Source organism: Pongo pygmaeus, chromosome 6 (genome assembly GCF_028885625.2).
Source record: "Pongo pygmaeus isolate AG05252 chromosome 6, NHGRI_mPonPyg2-v2.0_pri, whole genome shotgun sequence".
NCBI classification, from domain to species: Eukaryota; Metazoa; Chordata; class Mammalia; order Primates; family Hominidae; genus Pongo; species Pongo pygmaeus.
In genome coordinates this window covers 11,752,112-11,767,531 of record NC_072379.2, presented here as the reverse complement: position 1 = coordinate 11,767,531, position 15,420 = coordinate 11,752,112, and the positions used below count along the sequence as shown (strand labels likewise).

Here is a 15,420-nt window from a genome sequence, read left to right as displayed (position 1 = left end):
GTGGGAGCCAGGCCTCGAGGCAGGGCTGACCCTGGGCCCCACGGCAGCCTACACATGAAGAGCCGCGCCCAGACCGACCCCCAGCTGCTCTCTCTGCATCAGCCTTCAGGAGAGATGGGCAGAGTTTGGAGGCTTAGAGAACTGAGTCATGTGGTGCATCGGAGCCTGGCTCAGGCTTCCCTAGTGTCTGCCATCCTGGGCAGCCAGGGCCCAGCTCCGCAGATCAGGCGCTGCAAGGCTGTCTGTCCAACTGCAAATGCGATTCACCCATGGAGATTTCTGCTTAGGATCCGAGTTTTCCCACTTGCCACCTGTCTCCTGATAGCATGCCCCTTTAACAAAAATGGCATGAGTTGCTGGTGCAAAACAAAGCTTTGCAGGGAAGCTGTTGGAAGCCAGTTTCTGGGCAGGAGGCTGCCAGCAACTCCCTGGGATGGCGGCAGGCCCGTTCCCGGGGCCGTTTACCATCTGATGGTGGAGGTAACGCTCTTGGGTGTTCTCAGACTGTCAGCTCAGTGGGTTGCGTCTGCCTCTCTCAGGATGGAAGTCTGCAGTGTCCCTCCTGCAAAACCATCTATGGAGAGAAGACGGGGACCCAGCCCCAAGGAAAGATGGAGGTATTACGGTTCCAGATGTCGCTCCCCGGCCACGAGGACTGCGGGACCATCCTCATAGTTTACAACATTCCCCATGGCATCCAGGTGAGGGGCCTTCCTGGAGTCCCCCACTCCTGGCCACTCCTCTTCCCACCCCGCCCACGTCCCAGCAGTCTGTCCCTGGATCAAGGCTGAGGATGCCCGTGTGGCCAAGCTCAGGTCCCCAGGTCCCCTAAGGCCAGGGCCATGGAGGGCCAGGAATGGGGAGGCAGTGCCAGAGCTTAGGGCAAGCTCTTAGGGCTGTGGCAGCAAAGAGCTGGCCGTCCACTCTTTCCCGAACCAGGGAAGCCTTCCTAGAGGAGGAGCCATCTTAGCTGGACTTGTTCTGGGCAGAAGGGCAGGCGGTTCAGTGGGAGGAACCCTGCGGAGGGGCTGGAGAAGCGGGGCCACAGCAGGCTGTGCGTCGAGGAACCTTGGGTTGGGAGTGGCAGGGCCAGGTGTGTGGGTGTCAGGAGCCTAGGCACAAGGCCCCAGGGTCCCAGAGGAGACTCAGACGGGCCCTGGCCCTTTCGGTCGCCTGGTTGTTTTTTCGGTCTCCTGTTTTGAGCCAAGGTGGATCACAGGCCCTGGGGCAGGGTGGGAAGATAACGGGGCAGCAGGCAGCGGGCACTGGCTGCCAGCCAAGGTCCACCTGTGGTGGATGGAGGCGTCTTTTTGTCTTGTTGAACCATGAGCCTTTGCCCTGGTTTCTCTCCACTTCTCCACAGCTCAGAGGGAAATTCAGGAACATTCAGGGTTGGCATCTCGGAGTTGGGGAGGAGTTGGAGCTGTGCAGGGGCCTGTCCCTGTGCGGGCTCTCGGAGCACCCTATCCTGGTGTCTGTTCCTCCCGCAGGGCCCTGAGCACCCCAATCCCGGAAAGCCGTTCACTGCCAGAGGGTTTCCCCGCCAGTGCTACCTTCCAGACAACGCCCAGGGCCGCAAGGTGAGTGCCACTACACGCCCCGGGGGTGGACGGGGCCCTGGCCAGGTGGCGGGAGGCCAGGCGCCACACTGGACTCTGCTTCTGCAGTGGAGGACAGAGGCTGAGGCCGGGCCGAGTGTCTGCTGCTCTTTTCTGGGGACCCGCTGTGGGTACAGGGAGGGCAGCCTGGACCTCACAGAGCCTTGAGGGAGAGGCCATCACCTTCCAGCACCCTGCTGGGTGGGGTCAGGAGCTCCTGAGAGTCAGAGTGTGACAGGGAGGGACCAGGGGCCGTGTTAGACCAGGTGACCAAGGAAGGCTGGAGCAGTCGTGTCTGCACTGAGACATGAATAGGGACTCTGTGGCTGCAGAGAAGGCTGGGGACGAGCCTTCCAGGAAGGCAGGACAGCTGGCGAGGAGGGTGGAAGCCCGAGGTGTGGGTGTGAAGACAGGGCTGCCCCCCAGGCCAACCCCAGGGGTAGAGCTGGTTCTGAGTGCCCAGCAAAGCCACGGAGGTGGAGCTGCTGATGGAGCTTTGGAAAAGCTCTGGCCGTGTGAGAATGGGCTGGAGGGGGAGGAGCTGGAGGCGGGGGGATGGCAGGGAGAGGGCAGGGAGGCCTGGATTCCACCAGGGAGGGTGGGTGGGCGGGCGCTCGTCCAGCACTGGCTGTGGAAGCAGGGAGGACTCAAGCGTGGTGCCTGGGCATCAGGACCAAACGGATGGCAGTGCCGGGCACCGAGGCGGGGTGGGCTGGAGCCCAGGCTCACGTGGGATCCTAATGTACTGTCCATTGGGCAGTTTTGGGGTCCCCGCAGATGGGGTGAGTGCCAGGGAGTGGATGAGGTCACCTGGGAGGGGCTGGGATGGGAAGAACATGATGCCAACCTGTCCCTGCTCACTGAGCCCCTCTCACTCCCCATCCCCTCCTTCCTCTTCCCCCTCCTCCTCCCCGGGCAGGTCCTAGAGCTCCTGAAGGTGGCCTGGAAGAGGCGGCTCATCTTCACAGTGGGCACGTCCAGCACCACGGGTGAGACGGACACCGTGGTGTGGAACGAGATCCACCACAAGACAGAGATGGACCGCAACGTTACGGGCCACGGCTATCCTGACCCCAACTACCTGCAGAACGTGCTGGCTGAGCTGGCTGCCCAGGGGGTGACCGAGGACTGCCTGGAGCAACAGTGACCTTGCACCCCAGCACACCTGCCTCTGGTGGCCACCCCGCTGCCCCATGGCTGGCTGGGTGGCCAGGCAGGAAGTGCCCAGCTCAAGAGGCTGGGAGGTTTGTTGAGGGTGGGGGGTGTGCCCCACCTGAAGCCGGGGCTCCCCCTGCCTCCCTCTCTCTCCTCCCCTCCGGGAATTGGGCAGCCCTGGGCAGTTGTACTCATGGGGGCTTAAGATGCAGCTACCTCAGTGCGCAGGGCCCGTCTGTCCTCTGGGGGCTGCTTCGGGCCCGTGGTGCTCGGGGCCTGGCGTGGGGTGACTAGAGACTTCCCCAGCCTGGACGGGCATGGGTTCTGGGTCAGCTTCTTTTACCTCAATTTTGTTTGCAATAAATGCTCTATGGCCAAAGCCAGCAGGTCCTGAGTGTGTGCATGCATGCGTGTGTGCACTTGTGTGTGTGTGTGTGTGTGTGCCCCCCCCAACTTCCTGCATCAGAGCAAGAAGGGGTCCCATGGGCTCATCAGCTCCCATTTGATAACTGAAGAAAAGGCCACAGCGAGGCATGGAGGAGCCCACGGTGCTGGGCTCTGCGGCCTCCACATGCCCGGCACTGATCTCCCTGCCGTGCCAGGGGCTGTTACCCCACAGCACCAGCTGTCACCTTTGTGGCCCTGGGGTTGTGGTTCACAAAATGCCACTCAGGATTGGAGCTGCTGTCTCTGTTTTACTGATGTGGAAACAGGTTCAAAGGTGCACTGACTTGAACTAGGCATGGTGACGCATGCCTGTTATCCCAGGTGCTCAGAAGGTCAAGACAGGAGGCTCACTTTAGTCCAGAAGTTTGACACCAGCCTGAGCAAAATTGCAAGGCCTCATCTCTAAAAAAAAAATTAGGCCAGGTGCGGTGGCTCACGCCTCTAATCCTAGCACTTTGGGAGGCAGAGACAGGTGGATCACCTGAGGTCAGGAATTTGAGACCGGCTTGGCCAACGTGCCAAAACATCGTCTCTACTGAAAATACGAAAATTAGCCAGGCGTGGTGGCATGCGCCTGTAGTCCCAGCTACTCAGGAGGCTGAAGCAGGAGAATCGTTTGAACCTGGGAAGTGGAGGTTGCAGTGAGCCAAGATGGTGCCACTGCACTCCAGCCTGAGCCACAGAGCGAGATTCCGTCTCAAAAAAATAAATAAGCCAGGCATGGTGGCACCTGTCTGTAGTCCCAGCGGTCGGGAGGCTGAGGCGGGAGGATCGCTTGAGCCCAGGAGTTCAAGGCTGCAGTGAGCTATGATTGCACCACTGCACTCCAGCCTGGGCAACAGAGCAAGATCCCATCTGTAAAATAATAATTAAAAGACACAGATTGAATGCTTGGCTAGGTGGGTGGAATCCAGGCCAGGGTTGATCTGACACCATTCTCAAAGTTATAATTCTTCCTCTTGGAAGGAGGATCAGATATCCCCAGTCAAGATCTTGCTGCTTGTCCGGGAGGAGTAGTTTGGGCCTGGGACCAGAGGGGGACGGTAGGGCCACCTCATTCATGGCTGTGGGAAGCAGAGGCACTTTGGGGTTGGTGAGCCCCTTTCTCTGTTAAAAAATCTATTTTACAACATGTTGGTATAAAGATGAATATATTAATGTATACTAGAGGATTTTCTCTCACCTAAAGGTTCATTTTTTTCCCTTCTGATTTTAAAAGAAATTAAAAATGTATGTGAGCTCTTACAGTGTGGGCCCAGGGCACTGTGCCTAATGGTAAGTTGGTCCAGCATAAAAAGGGTAGTGAGGTCTCTCTAGAAGACCCCAGCGTTGGCCGGGTGCGGTGGCTCACGCCTGTCATCCCAGCACTTTGGGAGGCTGAGGCGGGTGGATCACAAGGTCAGGAGATCGAGACCATCCTGGCTAACACAGTGAAACCCCGTTTCTGCTAAAAATACAAAAAATTAGCCGTGCGTGGTGGCGGGTGCCTGTAGTCCCAGCTACTCGGGAGGCTGAGGCAGGAGAATGCCATGAACCCAGGAGGCGGAGCTTGCAGTGAGCCGAGGTTGTGCCACTGCACTCCAGCCTGGGTGATAGAGCAAGACTCCGTCTCAAAAAAAAAAAAAACAACCCAGCATAGCTGGACCCCAAACCTGTTTGGTTCCACATTTGATTTGTTGTTTGTTTTTGAGACAGAGCCTTGCTCTGTCGTCCAGGCTGGAGTGCAGTGGCGCGATCACAGCTCACTGCAACCTCCACCTCGCGGGTTCAATTGATTCTTCTGCCTCAGCCTCCCGAGTAGCTGGGACTACAGACACCCACCACCACGTCCAGCTAATTTTTCTATTTTTAGTAGAGACAGAGTTTCACCATGTTGGCCAGGCTGGTCTTGAACTCCTAACCTCAGGTGATCCTCCCGCCTCAGCCTCCCAAAGTGCTGGGATTACAGGCATGAGCCACTGTGCCCAGCCTGGTTCCACATTTGAGACTCTGTACTCACACTGCCTGTGAGTGCAGGAGTTGGGGTGGGTGCCTGAGACTTGGGTGCTTCTTGAAAGGATTCTGAAGATGAGGATGGGAGAAAATATTTTCAAATTGCATACCTGATAAGGATCTAGTATCCAGAGTATATAAAGAATCCGCAGAACTCAGCAATAGGCCAGGTGGAGTGGCTTATGCCTGTAATCCCAGCATTTTGTGAGGCCGAGGTGGGTGGATCACCTGAGGTCAAGAGTTCAAGACCAGCCTGGCCAACGTGGTGAAACCCCGTCTCTACTAAAAATACAAAAATTAGCTCGGCGTGGTGGTGTGCATCTATAATTCCAGCTACTCGGGAGGCTGAGGCAGGAGAATTGCTTGAACCCGGAAGGCAGAGGTTGCAGTGAGCCAAGATTGCGCCACTGCACTCCAGCCTGGACTCCGTCTCAAAAATAACAACAAAAAAAAAAACCTCAACAAAAAGACAACCCAATTTAAAAATGGGCAAAGAACTCAAATAGATGTTCCTCCAAAGAAGATAAATGGCCAGGCTGGGCTCAGTGGATCACGCCTGTAATCCCAGCACTTTGGGAAGCCGAGGTGGGTGGATCACTTGAGGTCAGGAGTTCGAGACAAGCCTGGACAACATGATGAAACCGTCTCTACCAAAAATACAAAAAATTAGCCAAGTGTGGTGATACGCACCTGTAATCCCAGCTACTGGAGAGGCTGAAGCAGGAGAATTGCTTGAACCCGAGAGGCGGAGGTTGCAGTGAGCCGAGATCACGCCGCTGTACTCCAGCCTGGCGACAGACCAAGACTCCATCTCAAAAAATACATATAAAAACAAAACCATGAGATGCCACACTACACCCATTACGATGGCTATACTAAAAAAGCAATGTTGGAGAGGATGTCGAGAAATGGGACCCTCATCCACTGCTACTGGGAATGTAAAATGCAGCCACTTTGGCAAACAGAACCTCAAAAAGCAGCATTAGCATATGACCACAGTTCTGCTCCTAGGTACATTCTCAAGAGAATTGAAAATGTGCCCACGGAAGCGTGCACACAGATGCTCATGGCAGCATTATTTACAGTAGCCCCACAGTGGAAAAAACCAAATTATGCATCCACTGATGAATCAAAGTGTGATACGTCCACAGGATGGAATATTACTCAACTGTGAAAAGGAATGAAGCAATCACGGTCGAGGAGGAACCTTGAAAAAGTAAGAAAAGCCAGACACGAAAGGTCACTTCTTGTGTGACTGCATCCTATGAAATGCCCATTACAGGCAAATCCATGGAAACAAGAAGTAGCTTAGTCGTTACTGGGGACGGGAGAATGGAGAGTTACCGTTTAATGGGTGTAGTGTTTCGTTTTGGGGAAGTAAGAAGGTTGTGGAATTGGTGATGGTTGCACAACCTTGTTGATATACTAAAAGCTGTTGGGCGCTGTGGCTCATGCCTGTAATCTGGGCACTTTGGGAGGCTGAGGCAGGAAGATCCCTTGAGCCAGGAGTTCGAGACCAGCCTGGGCAACACAGTGAGACCCTGTCTCTACAAGAAATATATTTTTATATATTTTTTTGAGACAGAGTCTCACTCTGTCATCCACGCTGTAGCGCGGTGGTGCGATCTCAGCTCACTGCAACCTCCACCTCCCGGGTTCAAGTGATTCTCCTGCCTCAGCCTCCCGAATACTTGGGATTACCAGCATGTTCCACCACACCTGGCTAATGTTTTTAATTTTAGTCGAGACGGGGTTTCACCATGTTCGCCAGGCTGGTCTCAAACTCATGACCTCAAGTGACCTGCCCACCTCGGCCTCCCAAAGTGCTGGGATTACCGCCGTGAGTCACTACACCCAGCCTCAAAACTATATTTTTAAAAATTAGCAGCCGGACACGGTGGCTCATGCCTGTAATCCCAGCACTTTGGGAGGCCGAGGCGGGCAGATCACGAGGTCAGGCGTTCGAGACCAGCCTGGCCAAGATGGTGAAACCTCATCTCTACTAAAAATACAAAAATTAGTTGGGCATGGTGGTGGGTGCCTGTAGTCCCAGCTACTAGGGAGGCTGAGGCAGAAGAATTGCTTGAACCCAGGAGGTGGAGGTTGCAGTGAGCAGAGATCACGCCATTGCACTCCAGCCTGGGCGACAGGGTGAGACTCCATCTCAAAAAAAAAAAAAAAAAAAAAGCCGGGCACGGTGGCTCACACCTGTAATCCCAATACTTTAGGAGGCCAAGGCAGGAGGTTTGCTTGATCCTCCCAGGAGTTAGAGATCAGCCTGGGCAACATAGCAAGATCCTGTTTCTATAAAAAGTATATTTTTAAAAATTGGCCAGCCAGGCACAGTGGCTCACACCTGCAATCCCTGCGCTTTGGGAGGCCGAGGTGGGTGGATCACCTGAGGTCGGGAGTTCGAGACCAGCCTGACCAACATGGAGAAACCCTGTCTCTACTAAAAATACAAAATTAGACAGGTGTGGTGGCACATGCCTGTAATCCCAGCTACTCAGGAGGCTGAGGCAGGAGAATTGCTTGAACCCAGGAGGTGGAGGTTGCGGTGAGCCAAGATCGAGCCATTGTACTCCAGCCTGGGCAACAAGAGTGAAAACTCCGTCTCAAAAAACAAAAACAAAAACAAAAAAATTGGCGGGGGTGCCAGGCACGGGGGCACACGCCTGTTATCCCAGCACTTTGGGAGGCCAAGGCGGGTAGATCACTTGAGATCAGGAATTTGAGACCAGCCAAGCCAACATGGTGAAACCCCGTCTCTACTAAAAATACAAAAATTAGCTGGGTGTGGGGCATGTGCCTGTAATCCCAGCTACTTGGGAGGCTGAGGCAGGAGAATCACTTGAACCCAGGAGGCAGAGTTTGCAGTGAGCCCAGATCACACCACTGCACTCCAGCCTGGGCGACAGAGGAGACTCCATCTTAAAAAAAAATTAATTAAATAAATTTAAAAAATTAGCTGGGGCATGGTGTTGTGTGCCTGTGGTTCCAGCTACTGGGAAGGCTGAGGTGGGAGGATTAACCGAACCTGGGAGTTTGAGGCTCCAGTTAGCTGTGAACTGCCCTCCCTGGGTGACATATATATATTTAAGCCACTGAGCTGTGAAGGTATGTGAGTTATATCTTGAAAAATACACACATAGTGAGCGCCAAATCCCGGGAGTAGTGTTTAAGTGGCGGGCTTGTCAGCTGTCAAGGGCTCTGCAGCCCTTTCTCTGAATCCAAGTTGTTCTTCCTTTGGACGGGGAACCGAGGCTGCGATCCGAGGCTGTGATCTGGGAGGATGTGGCCTCGTGGCGGGCAGGGCCAGCGTGCTGTGATGGGGATGGGGCTGGGCAGGTTGGGGCTGCCTGCTACTCCCCACTCCTGACTCTGGGTGGGGACAGAAGGCAGAGGGAGGCTCCTGGCACCTGGGGCACAGGAATCTCAGGCATGTGGTCCTGAGCCTAAGTTTCCAAAAGCCAGACCCTCCTCCCCAGGGCGGAGAGACTGGGAGGGGCCCCAATCCAGGCTCCGGGATGGCCTGGCTGGCATCTGGGGTTCCAGTGGCCCCTCTCCCTCGGCCCTGGCAGTGGGGCTGGGCACTGGCCTGCCTCCCACCAGAGTCCCCCCAGCTCCTCCCTGCTGTGGGCTGGACTGGGAGGAAGGGGGTGGGGTGCACTTACATTTGCAGGTCTTTCCAGCCCCTGGGGCAGCCTGATTAACCAGCTTCTCCAGGGCCAAGCTGTTGGGGGTGGGGTGCAGCCCAAGGCAGCCAGACCAGCCTGAGCCTCCCGGGTGCTGGCGGCTGTCATGGGGCTACCCTGGGGGCAGCCTCACCTAGGGCTGCAGATGCTCCTCCTGGCGTTGAACTGTCTCCGGCCCAGCCTGAACCTGGGTGAGTGAGGGTCCTGGATGGACGCATCCAGCCAGACCCAAGGGGCTGGGGGCCCTGCTGGAGTGATTGGACCCTGGGCGCCCACCCCCCTCCGATTGGGAGAGGCAGCCCCAGGGACCCCCACACCCGTCTCCGTGGCTCACCTTTTGTCCCCCATGGCCACAGAGCTGGTGCCCTACACGCCGCAGATAACAGCCTGGGACCTGGAAGGGAAGGTCACAGCCACCACCTTCTCCCTGGAGCAACCGCGCTGTGTCTTCGATGGGCATGCCAGCGCCAGTGACACCGTCTGGCTCGTGGTGGCCTTCAGCAATGGTGCGGGGACAGCTTGGGACCTGGGTGAGGGTGACGGCCGAGGAGAGTGGTGGGCCCTAGGAGCCCCTCACCAGCAAGCGCCTTCAATGATTGAGCCCCTGTGGGGGCCTTTGGGAGAGTAGGTACGGATGAATTGGGCTTTATCTCAAGGGGTAATATGTGTATTGAAAAATACACACATAGTGAGCACCAAATCCCGGGAGTAGTGTAACTGGCGGGTTTGTCAGCTGTCAAGGGCTCTGCAACCCTTTCTCTGAACCCAAGTAGTTCTTCCTTTGGATGGGGAACCGAGGCTGCGACCTGGGAGGATGTGGCCTCCTGTGGGGCAGGGCCGGTGCACTGTGATGGGGCTGGGGCTGGGCAGGTTGGGACTGCCCGCTGCTCCCCACTCCTGGCTCTGGGTGGGGACAGAACGCCAGAGGGAAGCTCCCCTTCAGGGGTAACAAAGTCGACTGGGTCTGGACTATCTCTGGGGGCCCTGAGGAAGGAGGTGGCATGGGGGGTCAGGGCTGGAGACTGGGCGAACACAGAACCCCCACTCATAAGGACAAAGCTGCTTTCTCCCCTCCCAACTCCATCTGTTCTCTCATCCTGCAGCCTCCAGGGGCTTCCAGAACCCAGAGACACTGGCTGACATCCCGGCCTCCCCACAGCTGCTGACCGATGGCCACTACATGACGCTGCCCCTGTCTCTGGACCGGCTACCCTGTGACGACCCCATGGCGGGCAGCGGTGGCGCCCCTGTGCTGCGGGTGGGCCATGACCACAGCTGCCACCAGCAGCCCTTCTGCAATGTGCCCCTCCCTGGCCCTGGACCCTATCGGTGGGTGGTCTCCACTGGGGCCCTGGGACTGGGGCTGTGCTTGGGGCGGAGGCATTGCTGGGACCAGGGATGCTCTCTCTAGCATCTTCCCAGGGAGGGGTCCCCCGGCCCCGGTCCTCCCCTTTGCAATCCTGGGCTCCTTCCACTGTAGAGTCAGCAACAGTGCTCACCCCAGCTGGGGCCGGGCAAGGCCCAGGAGGAGCGGGTGGGCACTCTGGGGAGGCGGGATCTTAGTCAAGGTGGGATGGGGCAACTTCCCCAAAGTCTAGGCCCCTGGCCCCCTACCACGGGCAGATCTGGCAGGAAACTCGGGGGCCGAGTTCAGACCCAGTCTCGTGGGTATGAGGCAGGGAGCAGGAGAGGCGGCTCCCACTCGCTCTTACAGATGAGGAAACTGAGGCACAGGAGGTCAAGTGGCCTGCCAATGTCCAGGGGGAGCCGGGAGGGGGAAGCAGGCAGTGTGTCCAGGTCAGGACTGTCCAGACACAGGAGGAGGCGGGGTGGCCTCCGGAAGACCAGGCCAGGCGAAGCCGGGAAGGCAGGGCGTGGTGAGGCTGGAACAGCACCCCGCTCCACCCAGCCCCCCTCTGCCCTCTCACCTACTCTCCAGGTCCACGCTCTGCCCTCCCTGCTGCTGCACCCTGGCTCAGCTTCCAGCTCCATGCCCCGCCCCATCCCCCTCAGCCACTCTTTTCAATGCCAACCTGCCAGGTCCTTCCCCGCTGCCCAGACCTTCCAGAGCTCCTAGCCCTGCAAAGACACAAACCGAGCCTCTCTGTGGGGCTCCTGGTGCCCTGGGTCCTCAGGCTGCTGGTGATTGAGCCCCCCGCCCCCCGGCTACTGCTGCCTCTCTGGGAGGCCTGGGACCCCTGCCCATGTGCCCTGCTAAGCCACCTTCACCTGCTCTTTTGGCTTGTGACATTTAGGAACGAGAGCCCCTAAACCAGCATCCCCGGCCCAGGTCTGGTGTCTGGAGAGCAACTGCTCAGGGGGGTGGGGGGTGGTGGCACAGGCCAAGTGGCTGGAGACATCTCAGGGGATTCTCAGAGCAGGGCCAGGCCACGGGCTGCTGCTCTTGACAGGCACCCCCACTCCACATCCATGGGAGGGGCCCAGAGGAGCTGCCTGGGGCTTGGCCCTGCCCAGGGCGGTCCGGCCTCTGAAGCTCTCCCCTCCTCCCCCACCACCTCCCATCCCCAGGGTGAAGTTCCTCCTGATGAATGCCAGGGGCTCACCCACGGCCGAGACCAGGTGGTCAGACCCCATCACTCTCCACCAAGGTAGCGCTGGGCAGGAGGGGCGCTGCCCCCGGTGGACTCACCCATCTCTCTGGGCCACCTCGTCACCCTCTGCTGAGCTGGCCACACCCCTGCTCCCACAGGGCTGGGGGCCTGGAGGCCATGTCCAAGTCGGGCCCAGCCCTCAACGGAACCTCATGTCAGGGGAGTGGGGCACCGAGCCAGCCCCCTCGGCAGGGGCACCATCTCGGCCCATACGCAAGCGTTTGCCAACTCTTGGGCTCCAGCCACACTGTGGGCACAGACAGCCTCCCCCCTCCTATAGGGAGTCAGCCTGTGTCAGCCCCTGCTGGGAGGGAGGAAGAGGGTGTGGAGGAGGTCAGGGTCAGGGTCGGGGCTGGCTGGGGAGGCAGCCAGCTTGAGTTCTGAGCAGACCCCAAGGGGCGAATGTGAATGTACCAGACCCAGGAAGTTTCAAGTGCCACGGCCTGGGTGTCAGGGGTGGGGGTCTCCTGGGAGACGGCTTCAGAGGTCAGGGGGTGTAGGGTGGAAGTCTTGTCATCTGAAGGCCTTGACTGCTGGGCTACAGGGAGCAGGGCAGTGGATGAGCACGTGGGTGGCAGCAGCCTAGAAGGTAGGAGCAGGGCAGAGGCTGTGGTCCAGGCTGGTAGAGCACAGATGCTGTGCCGTCCCGAGGAAGAGGGACAGGGGGGTGGGCTTAGCGGGGGTGCCTGGGGATATGAGACAGCCAGGCCTTGAAGCTAGGCGAGCATGAGTGGGGAGGGAGCAAGGGAGGAGGTGACAGCCAGCACTGGGGTCAAGGGGCAGCCCCTCTGAGCAGCTGGTGTGTGTGCAGGGAAGAACCACGGATCCATCGACACCTGGCCAGGGCGGCGAAGTGGCAGCATGATCGTCATTACCTCCATCCTCTCTTCTCTGGCCGGCCTCCTACTCTTGGCCTTCTTGGCAGCCTCTACCGTGCACTTGTGAGTGGGGACACCCCCTCGGGCCCCTCTCCCACCCAGAACCCCTCTGTTGAATTGGTCCCAGTGTCTGGAAGCCCTCCAGGCATGCCATGGGGTTTATTTTATTTTTGGTAGAGACAGGAACTTGCTATGTTGCCCAGGCTGGTCTGGAACTGCTGGGCTCAAGCGATCCTCCCGTCTCGGCCTCCCAGAGTATTAGGATTACAGGCGTGAGCCACCTTGCCCAGCCCCGTGGTTTCAAGCTGGGCAGTGCCCCTCCCAGGGCCTGTGCAGAGAACTCCCACCCTGAGTATCTCGCACCTCGGGGGTCAGTGATGGGGCCAGCAGCCCCTCTGAGGACAGGTTCGGGAGGGCCCGCCTCACTCGGGCCCTGTCTTTTCAGTGTGTCCTCAGTCAAGGCCCTTCTCCTCCCGGGCCTCACCTGCTGTCTGTGGATCCTCTGGTGGTTTAGTAAGCTGACGCCAGGGTAGGCAGGGTGGCCACCTGGAGAGGTGGTCCTCCAATTGGTTCTAGAAGGGAGGAAGGAGGGATCAGAGACTGCGGGTGAGGCCGGGTGCAGTGGCTTACGCCTGTAATCCTAGCACTTTGGGAGGCCGAGGTGGGAGGATCACTGGAGGCCAAAAGTTCAAGACCAGCCTGAGCAACATGGTGAAACCCCATCTCCACTAAAAATGCAAAAATTGTCCGGGTGTGGTGGCAGGCACCTGTAATCCCAGCTACTCGGGAGGCTGAGGCAGGAGAATCGTTTGAACCCCGGAGGCGGAGGTTGCAGTGAGCTTAGATCACACCACCGCACTCTAGCCTGGGTGACAGAGCCAGACTCCATCTCAAAAAAAAAAAAAAGAGAGAGAGAGACTGCAGGTGAGGGAACTGGGAGGGAGGAGAGCAGGCCCTGACCCAGCACGTGCCCCATGTGGCAGGGACATACGTCTCTTCCTCCTCCTCTCCCTGCCCAGCTCCAGCCTGTGGTGGCCGGAGGAGGCCCCGGAGCAGCTGCGGATTGGCTCCTTCATGGGCAAGCGCTACATGACCCACCACATCCCACCCAGCGAGGCCACCACACTACCAGTGGGCTGCGAGCCTGGCCTGGACCCCCTCCCCAGCCTCAGCCCCTAGCCTGGCCTCTTTGCGTGGGGCTGGGGGAGATGGGGCGCCGGGAGCGAGTGCATGGTGCTTTGTCCCAGCTCCTGCACCCACAGGCCCCCTCAGGGCTCCTTGCCTTTCCCCCCCACCAGCACACCCCCTACCCTGCCTGGAATCCCAGCACCAGCCTCTGCCTTTCCGGTTTCTCTCCCCCTCCAAGCATCTGTAAGTTGCACTCAAGAGGGTGTAGGGGAGGGCCATGGGCAGGCTGGATACCCAGTCCCCACCTCCATCCCCACCTCTGTCTCACCTGACCTCCTGCGAGGGAGGCTGGAGACCATGTGGACAGGCCGCCCTGACCGCGCAAGCTTCCAGACCCCAGGAGGAGGCCTGCAGAGGACTGTGCTTTGCCTGATGCAGGGAGCTGAGCCCATCCTGGGGCCTATGAGACCTGAGCCACCCTCCGTCCCCCGTCCCACACATCAGTGGCTGGGCGGGGTGAGGGTTCAGAGGTGTCTCTACTGCCCCTGGGCACAGCACCTTTCTGAGAGTGGGACTCTCCATGGTCATCTGACTACCAATTCTGGCCACCACCTCCAACCCTCTTGTGCATATGGATGGCTCTAGCCCTTATCCACCCCCTCAAGCATTTATTAAGCACCTGCTGTATGCCACATACAGTGTTAGACTTGGGGCTTCAGGCACAGCCGGTCCTGACCTTGGGGAGCTGCCTTCTCTAGACCTGAGACGACCACGTGTCCAGATGTGACCTGTAGCTTCGGGGGTCTGTCACGCCCTTAGACCGTCACCCCAGTAGGCTCTCCAGGACCCAGGAGCCTCCATCACCTGGAAGGACCGTCTGTGCAGAACCTCAAGCGTCCATCTGTGCACAAGGCCGGTGGTTCCCGTCGTCGCCACTCGGGGTCGCCGGTGAGCCGCAGCCAGGCCGCCTCACGGCCGGTGCGCATGCGCTCTCCTATTCGCTACCCCTTCTACCTCGGAGGCGGTAGCAGATGCCACGTTGGCGGGGTCGGTGGAGGTCGGGACTCTAGGCCTCCCTCCGCCAAGCCAGAGGGTTGAGCAATCACGCCTGAGAGCCCAGTGCGTGCCATGCAGTCCGCACAGCCGCAGCGATTTTCTAGATAGAGAAACTGAGGCTCAGTGACTTGCCCGCTGCACTCTGTCCACGGCCGCTGCACACGCCCCCCTTGGGCTGCGCTCCCGGACCCTCTAATGTGACCGCGGCTCCCAGCATGCAGGCCCTGCCAGCGGAGGGAGCCCGGTGGTGACCCTTGGTCTGCAGCCCTCTTTGGAGGTGAATAAATGCGTTCTGGAGCCCACCCTGGCCTGAATAGTGCCCTTGCTGGGACAGGAAATTTATACCGGGAGCCCAGGGCCCTGCTCAGCTTCTGCCCCATGGGGTTACCCCGAGCCTGTCCCTTGATTGCTGTCCCGGCTTGTACTTTGAGGTGCCCCCATCTCCTAGGAAAATCCACACATGCGTTTCAGGGCCAGGTATGTGGTTTGGGTAGTGCTCCCTCCCAAGCAAGCCCTTGAGCGCCTCATCTCTGGAGGCCCCTCCTCCATGCTGCCTGCACCCCCACCAGCCACCAGAACCCCTTCAGGTATAGACAGAAACAGATTCAGTCAAATGCCTTGGTGTCCCAGGTGACGTCTGGCCAGGGGAGCCAGCCCCTTTAAGTTACACGATTGCATGGCTCACACCCGGAATCCTAGCACTTTGAGAGGCTCAGGCAGAAGGATTACTTGAGCCCAGGAGTTCCAGACCAGCTGGGGCAACATAGCGAGACTCCATCTCTACTAAAAATGAAAAAAAAGATTAGCCAGGGTTGGTGGCGTGCACCTCTAGCCCCAGCTAGTCGGGAGGCTGAGGCAG

At 58.5% G+C, this 15,420-nt stretch overlaps 2 protein-coding genes across 21 annotated transcripts in view; both read left to right on the top strand.

Moving 5' to 3' along the window:
• Positions 1 to 3,132, top strand: part of DTX2 (deltex E3 ubiquitin ligase 2) — a 48,824-nt gene extending 45,692 nt beyond the window's left edge. For all 11 annotated transcript variants that reach the window (XM_054496541.2, XM_054496532.2, XM_054496534.2 and 8 more), the window contains 3 exons: positions 540 to 701; positions 1,491 to 1,580; positions 2,518 to 3,132. In XM_054496541.2, the coding sequence (XP_054352516.1) occupies positions 540 to 701; positions 1,491 to 1,580; positions 2,518 to 2,745 (480 nt within the window). In that variant the 3' untranslated portion in view covers positions 2,746 to 3,132. The remainder of the gene's footprint in view (positions 1 to 539; positions 702 to 1,490; positions 1,581 to 2,517) is intronic.
• A 5,406-nt stretch (positions 3,133 to 8,538) lies between these two features.
• Positions 8,539 to 14,863, top strand: UPK3B (uroplakin 3B). 10 transcript variants are annotated; one of them, XR_008503814.2, is made up of 6 exons: positions 8,539 to 9,393; positions 9,991 to 10,216; positions 11,417 to 11,496; positions 12,311 to 12,440; positions 13,141 to 13,301; positions 13,397 to 13,532. XR_008503814.2 is itself a non-coding variant. In XM_054496546.1 (6 exons), the coding sequence occupies exons 1-6, from the start codon at positions 8,994 to 8,996 to the stop codon at positions 13,554 to 13,556; spliced, it is 831 nt and encodes a 276-aa protein (XP_054352521.1). In that variant the 5' UTR covers positions 8,539 to 8,993; the 3' UTR covers positions 13,557 to 14,863. The 10 variants fall into 10 exon arrangements, 8 of the variants coding, with proteins under 8 accessions (XP_054352521.1, XP_054352520.1, XP_063524267.1 ...); XR_010127035.1 differs by having other exon boundaries at positions 8,539 to 9,417; XM_054496546.1 differs by lacking the exon at positions 13,141 to 13,301 and having other exon boundaries at positions 8,539 to 9,078; positions 9,244 to 9,393; positions 13,397 to 14,863.
• The last annotated feature ends 557 nt before the right edge of the window (positions 14,864 to 15,420 follow it).